The 7,830-nt window shown below is 50.1% G+C and overlaps 1 protein-coding gene across 1 annotated transcript; it reads left to right on the forward strand.

Moving 5' to 3' along the window:
• The first annotated feature begins 5,709 nt into the window (after window positions 1–5,709).
• LOC124700394 (SCARECROW-LIKE protein 7-like) lies at window positions 5,710–7,592 on the forward strand. The gene has a single exon (XM_047232526.1). The coding sequence runs from the start codon at window positions 5,710–5,712 to the stop codon at window positions 7,351–7,353; it is 1,644 nt and encodes a 547-aa protein (XP_047088482.1). The 3' UTR covers window positions 7,354–7,592.
• The last annotated feature ends 238 nt before the right edge of the window (window positions 7,593–7,830 follow it).

Below are 7,830 nucleotides of genomic sequence, written 5' to 3' on the forward strand. Positions count from 1 at the left end.
CGTCCAGTGGACGGCAGCTCGACCCTGGTGGTCGTCCGTTCAGTTATGAGGGACGCGCGTGGATGGTCATGCAGCCAAACTCCTGCGACAAGAGAAATTGAAAGAAAATAAAATTAGACTACTCCAGCTGATGTTTTCTAAAAAATTGTTTTGTGGTACCCTCAAATGAATAACAACCCTTTATTTTGGACATAAAAACTGATACCACTACTAAAAACCTGAGAAGTATGATTCATACCACTGGTAAATTTCTGCACCACGCCACCACTCCAACCAAGGCCGTACACGGGCCCAGCCCAATATCCAAAGAGAGTCCAACTTCGCCGTGTCATACGAAAAAAAAGACATTCTAACCCTTCTTCCTTCTCCGTGCGGTTCCGGCGGCGATTAGCCGGAGCATGTCCATGGGAGAGCTCTACGATAACGGTATCCTTGACAAGAAGTTGTACCTACAATGGGCGGAGGTGATGGCCAGCCGTATCCCGGGCGCCAGCAACGGGATGGCATGGTGTGTTGCGGCTACAGCCTGGTCTTTCTTGGCAGATGTACAACGAAGTGTCGGTGGCGGTGGACATCCGTCTCGGCGATGATGGCGTCCTATAGAAACGCGGCGAGGACCTACGCCTTGAACATGACTAGGTGCGGGAGCACGGTGCCAGTAATGGAGTGGAGCTCGAAGCGCCCGCGGAGCAGCGGCCGCACCACGCACGGCACAGTCCACCACAGAGCCCGGCGCCTAGAATGTAGACGCCCCGACTGCGGTGTCACAGGTGCACACACGATGTCTCCCGTCCTCTCTAGCTAGTGCGCATGTCTGTCCCTGCCAGTGCTGCTCCTTGCTCTCCGGCGATGGGGACGTACGTATGGCACGGCGGCAACGCACACCGACGTCCACGACGCGCTTGACGCCCGGCAAATGCCTTGTGTGAGGCAGCGCGTATACCCGTAGGGCCTGTGGCCCATATCGTGCTTCTGCTCGCTCTCCGGCAAGTTGGCGATGGAACGGGCCACGCATGGTGATGTCCACGACGCCTGACGAGCGCCTCGACCTGGACAGCTCGCATACTCGGAGACGCTGGTGGCCACGATGGCTCCCGCCCGCGCGGGCTCACCTGTCTGGCCTGCTCGTGCTCCTCTCGTCCTCTGCTTGCTCTCTGGCGTGTCAAATGTCACTGGGTCTATTGGACCTAATCTTCACCGGTTAATCTTAGCCGTTCGGTAATTCATACCTCTCCATCTATTATGATTGGTAAAAGGTACAGTAAAACAAGCCTTTTTAAAAGAGGTAAGTAACTGCACCGTTACTAAAACAACTTGTCCAACGAGTGCATTTGCATATAATAACATGTTCGAAACTATGGCCGGGTCATACCGAACCTTGTGCGGGTGCATAGTTTGTACAATTGAATTCGGAGGCAACACTTGTCCTTGTCCAGGCGGGAAACGGTCGTTTTCACGGGAGCACAAACAATACAAGAAATAGCATAGAGGTTCTTCCCATCACACATTCACAAAAAATTTGCAAGACAGTCCTCTCTTTCTCTTTAACCTACATGGCCGTACAAATCACGCAGACAAGCAAGGTAGTTACCTTTTTTGCGTTGGCGAGGAAGGAGACGTCGATTTCGTAGGTGGCGGTGGAGCTCTAGCCGATAGCCAATGATACTCGCCAGCGACAGTGGCGTGAAAAACCTTCGCACTACGGCACGACCTTTTTCTCTGCTTCTTGTGTTCTCTCCGCCGAGCGACCATCGCGGCCATTGACGTCACCCTCAGGTATTCGGCCATCTACAAAAGATTAGTTGCGCAAAATCAGTTGACAACATTGTTGTAGTGCTTTGGGAACTAGTTGACGTAGGTTCTAATTGATATGGTGGGTGCCGTGTTTCGGCGACAATTTAAGTTGATCGGAAAAGCTTTCTTTTTTTATGAACACGTTGATGCAGAATCGGTCAATGCTTTTGTTCCATTGCTTGTGCTGTGGTACCAATATTGGTGTAGTAACTGAGGATCACTTCACAGTTTAGCTCGAAATTGAAGACGCACAAGTTAACTGAATTTCAAGTTTGCGTAGTTAACTTAATTTTGAGAGTGTAGTGTAACCTGAAGTTGGCACTTGGTGTCTTCAATTCTGTGTTGTACATTTGTAGGACAAATTTGCATGTATAGTACATGGTAATAAAATGTATTTACTCAAGTTTCATGTTTTCTTGCACAAGACAACTTATGTCATGATTTTGCACATAACAGGTTTACAACGGAGTTGGATCGCAATGGTTTTTCTGTGGCCTAAAGGAGCACCTGCAATATGTTAATGGGTTTCTATATTTGTTTAATAATTGCATCACTGATACATTCTCAATTATGTGGCTTGTGAATTTTGTTAAGCAACGAGGAAATGAGATGACATATAAAACAAAATTCTATTGGTGTGTTGTTGGGAGTGACACCTATGTCTAATTGAGAATGATGCTCACATAGTTGCAGCGATGGCTGCTATGAGAGAATTCAATATATTATCCATTATGGTGGATCATAACAATTTCCTGTTGTGGCTCAGTTCCAATGATTGTTCCAATTCCAAGAAAATACATAGGAGATGGAGCAGAGGAAGAGAAATTCAAAGAGAAAGAGAGTGATGAAGAACCTGCCTTACTGTTAGCAGCATAGTTAGAGGCTGAAGAGGAAGAAGATGGTGACATTGACAATGTTTTTTATCACAGTGATTATGATGCATAAGATGGTGATGACAATCTGTTTCTAGATAACATTGACAAAGATGTTAATGACAACAATGAGTGCACATAGATAGTTAAGGTTGAGGGATGCTAGCCTCGATCATGATGATTTGAAACTGACAAATGAGCATCACAAACTACTAGAGTACAAGAATCCAACCAGTTATGGTGTAAATGAGAGAGTTAAGATAAGAAATTCAAAGAATGAAGCAACTAGGCTTGATGTTCACCGTGAGGAAGGATGCCCTTGGATGATTAAGCTTGCATACGAGAAAATGGAGGGAGCCATTGCAGTGAGAAAACACTACAATGAGCACACTTGTGAGATGTATTGGGAACTGAAGGCACTGACAACTCATTTTCTCACTCAAATCTTCATTGTTGTAGGCAAATGCAGGAAAATAACAAACATGCGGATACATGTACAAGTGAGGGCATGCCTGTGGCAGATGTGGTGCTCGACGGCAGGATGGGGGTCAGGCGGTACAAGTTGCGGCGCAACCGCTCCCACTGGCGAGAGGCACCGAGGGAAGGCTCAGTAGGCTCAGTGACTGGCGATAGAAGTTACCACCAGACAACAATGTTGCTTCGGAGCCTTGGCGGAGTAATCACAATCGATGTAGGGGTGGATGAGATTCACAGGTGGGAGAGGAGCGAGAGGAGCCAAGAGCTTGATGGGAAGGAGCGTTGGGTGGATGGAATGTATGGCTCACTTCCATGATCTATCCAACGTGGCAAGTATTACAGTTGTCTCCGTTCAACCACCTCGTTACGGGGCCAACACGGGAGTGTCGAACAAAAAATGGGGCCGCACCGTCCGCCGGCATGACTTGAGAGGCTCCGGTAAAGAGCTCCGATGTAGACACCTCCATAAACAGGCTGCGATTCTCTGTGCGTTGTAGACACAACCAAGAATGGAACATAGTTGTATACCATTAGGTAACTTGCATGCAAGAAGAACTTTTATCATTAAAACATTGTCATTTCTACATAGTCAGAGCGACCAAATAACAACAAGCACTCCCACCCTAATAAGTATTTTATACTTATGATCCACCCCATTTAGCTAGCTGCCGAATATAATAGCAACGCTACACGGTGGGGTATAAGGTTGAACCTATTTGAATGACCAATAATTTACAACGTAAAAATAGTTAACAAAATATACACTTTGTACTTCCATGCTAATTACGTTTAACAAGGTTATATATGGTGAGAAGCTCTTCATCAACACAAAAAATAGCATGCTAAATGTCAGAAACTCAATTCGGCTCCAGGGTGCGTATGATCCCTCTACCATAAAAACATATTTTTAAGTGTTAAAAAATTTTGACAAAAAAATTTACACGTACATCTCCATAATATATGTGTATTCGTCAAGTTTCACGAAAAAATCATATTTTTTGTAGTCTATGCGAAAAAGAGAAAATTTATCTTCTGACAAGTCTTTGTTTCAGCACCGAATTTTGTCCTTTTTATACACGCCACATGACATGTCGATTTTTCATGAAACGACTTTGTGAGCGCGTAGCACATGAAGATGTACGTGCGAAATTTTTGTTTCAATTTTTTTGACATTTTAAAATGTGTCTAACATGTATTTCAAATTAAAGGGAGCATACGCACCCATGTGCCAAAACATCACTCCCGCTAAATGTGGCCTTCTAAAATAGGCTATGCACTTATAACATGCTAATAGCGCCCTATTTTAAATAGCGTTTCACAGAAAATATAAAAGATGACAAATATCGTATGTATACTATGGATTTTAGGAGCTAAAAAATCGTCCATATTATAATGATCAACAAATCAAATTAAGAAAGTCCAGATCACAATAAAAGACTAAGATTTATCATAGTCTAACAAGTAACATCAACAATTCAACGAACGTAGTCCGAAAGATGGAGAATTAAGATTTAAGAAAGATAAGTAGACAACAAACCATCAAACTAAAGAATTAACAAGCCAACAACACAGTAGAAATAGTAATTAATCAAAATCGGATGAAGAACTAGACGGAGAATGCGGGGTCATCATCCGATTCAGAAGAAGAATCTGTAGATTATAGCTTATTATCACAAAAAAGGAAGCAACTTCTTCTTCCTAGGCTCACAAATTTCTTTCTTTTTGTTGCAACAACAACTCTTGCTTGTTGTGTTGTTGATTATTTTTCTTGAAGACGACATGGGCGTAGCCCAGTGGTTGGGATCGCAGTGACACACCGTAATGACCGAAGTTCGATTCTCTGTCAGAGACGAATTTTGAAATTATCACACCAAGTTCTGCTTCTACTATATCAGTAGTGTCTAGTTCCTCCTAGATAATGTTTCATTTTTTTATTCTTCTTCGACAAGTGCACATCGTGTGAGGAGTGAGAAGCTTCCGTTTTTGCTGGGAAATGGCTAGGGTTAGAAATGGGGATTTCGGTGGCTCTTGAGCCATAAGGCCCAATTTTGGCTAGTTTGCTCCTCAATTTTCCTGCGAAAAATAGCGCTCCTACAAAAAAAAATAGCACGCGTAAAACCACTAATAACAGAATTAGCGTCGTAGCTAGCCAAATATGCACAACCTTCACTAAAACTTAACGCACTATGTTTTTCGTTGCTGTGCATAGAAGATCCTTCCACCTGAATCCCGACTTCAAGTTCCCCACGCTTCCCCCCTTGCCCCTCTTCGCTCGCTCCCATTTTACCGTTTGAGGTCACCGACCTCAGATGCAAACAAGACCAGTACAGTCCAAGGGCACTCCCGTAATTGCGCCCCACACAGTGTGAGCGTGCTCTCTGCCACTGCGACCACACTGCCCTACTGCGCTGTTTTAAATCCCCCTGCCGCTCTCCTCCGCCGTCTCCTCCCTTCGCTCCGCTCCCCCCGAAACCGCCCCGATTCATCGGCGAGCCCCCCAATCCACCATTTCCGCGACTCTCCCACCCACGGCCGGCCGCTCCCGGATCGGCAGCGCCGACGAGGGATGGCGTACATGTGCGCCGACAGCGGCAACCTCATGGCCATCGCGCAGCAGGTGATCCAGCAGCAGCAGCAGCAGCACCAGCACCAGCAGCAGCAGCGCCACCACCACCTCCTGCCGCCGCCCATGCCGTCCGCCCAGCCGCCGCCCCCGCACGCCCAGATCCCGGGCTCGCTGCCCTACGCCGCCGCCTCCGCCGCCTGGCCCCACGCCGAGCACTTCTTCTCCGACGTCTTCGGCGCGTCCGCCGCCGACGCCGTCTTCTCCGACCTCGCCGCCTCCGCAGACTTCGACTCCGATGGCTGGATGGAGAGCCTCATAGGGGAGGCCCCCGTGTTCCAGGACTCGGACCTGGACCGCCTCATCTTCACCACCCCGCCGCCGCCCGTCCCGCCTCCGGCCGACGCCATCGCCGCCGCTGCGCAGGACCAGAATGCGCGGGCCTCTCTCCCCCCGGTCGCCACCGCCACGCACGCAGCGTGTTCGTCTCCGAGCGCCTCGGACGACTCCTGCTCAGCTCCCATCCTCCAGTCCCTCCTCGCCTGCTCCCGCGCCGCCGCGGCCAACTCCGGCCTCGCCGCCGCGGAGCTCGCGAAGGTCCGCGCAGCCGCCACGGACGCCGGGGACCCCGCGGAGCGCGTGGCCTTCTACTTCTCCGACGCGCTCGCCCGCCGCCTCGCCCTTGGCGGCACACCAGCATCCCCCGCAACGTCATCCGACCCGCGGCTCGCCTCCGACGAGCTCACGCTCTGCTACAAGACGCTCAACGACGCGTGCCCCTACTCCAAGTTCGCGCACCTCACGGCGAACCAGGCCATCCTGGAGGCCACGGGCGCGGCGACCAAGATCCACATCGTTGACTTCGGCGTCGTGCAGGGCATCCAGTGGGCGGCGCTGCTGCAGGCGCTGGCCACGCGGCCCGAGGGGAAGCCGTCCCGGGTGCGCATCTCCGGCGTCCCCTCGCCGTACCTGGGCGCGCACCCGGCGGCGTCGCTCGCCGCGACCAGCGTGCGCCTCCGCGACTTCGCGCAGCTCCTCGGGGTCGACTTCGAGTTCGTGCCGCTGCTCCGGGCGCCGGCGCACGAGCTCGACGGGTCCGACTTCTCCGTCGAGCCAGGCGAGGTCGTGGCCGTCAACTTCATGCTCCAGCTCTACCACCTCCTCGGCGACTCCGACGAGCCGGTGCGGCGCGTCCTGCGCCTCGCCAAGTCGCTCAGCCCGGCCGTGGTCACCCTCGGGGAGTACGAGGTCAGCCTGAACCGAGCTGGGTTCGTCGACCGATTCGCCAATGCGCTGAGCTACTACCGGTCGGTGTTCGAGTCGCTGGATGTGGCCATGGCCAGGGACTCCGAGGAGAGGGTGACCATGGAGCGGTGCATGTTCGGGGAGCGCATATGGCGGGCGGTCGGGCCAGGGGAGGGTGCGGAGAGGACGGGCAGGATGGCCGGCAGCGGCGAGTGGCAGGCGCTGATGGAGTGGTGCGGCTTCGAGCCGGTCCGCCTCAGCAACTACGCCATGAGCCAGGCCGACCTCTTGCTCTGGAACTACGATTCCAAGTACAAGTACTCGCTCGTGGAGCTGCAGCCCGCGTTCTTGTCGCTGGCATGGGAGAAACGGCCTCTGCTCACCGTGTCTGCCTGGCGGTGAGGTGTTCGTTCTCCATGTATTTGTTCCTGTAGGCTTAGTAGGAAATCGTTTTTGAAGCTTCTGTATTAGTTTGGTACTGTGTTTAGGATGGTGGTAATGGCTAGATGGTATAATTGGGGAAATTTAGTTGAATTAGCTTTGTCAGATGCTTGTTTTGCAGCATGTTAATTAGAGCAAACTTAGTGCTAATTGTATATGAACTTAGAGCATGGTTCTTTTATGGGGAGATTGATTGCTCATATGGTTTTTGCCATGATGGCCCAGGAAATGGAAATATGAATTAGCTTCTTTCACATTGTCCCCGAAGCTTGTAGGTGAGGGGATAAGACTTGTACCTCAAAATTTTAAAATTGAATTTCCAGTAAGACAACCTGGTTTTGATGAGTTCATAATCTTTTGCACCCACAGTTGCACTTCATCAGAATTCCCCATGTGTGGTAGTATAAAAGCCAAGCTATAAGCATTGTTGGCTTAAGT

This window comes from Lolium rigidum, chromosome 3 (assembly GCF_022539505.1).
Source record: "Lolium rigidum isolate FL_2022 chromosome 3, APGP_CSIRO_Lrig_0.1, whole genome shotgun sequence".
In the NCBI taxonomy this organism is placed as follows: domain Eukaryota; kingdom Viridiplantae; phylum Streptophyta; class Magnoliopsida; order Poales; family Poaceae; genus Lolium; species Lolium rigidum.

What these genes read in the sequence shown, in the direction of transcription:
- LOC124700394 (XM_047232526.1), top strand. Translation starts at nt 5,710, where the DNA reads ATGGCGTACATGTGCGCCGACAGCGGCAACCTCATGGCCATCGCGCAG.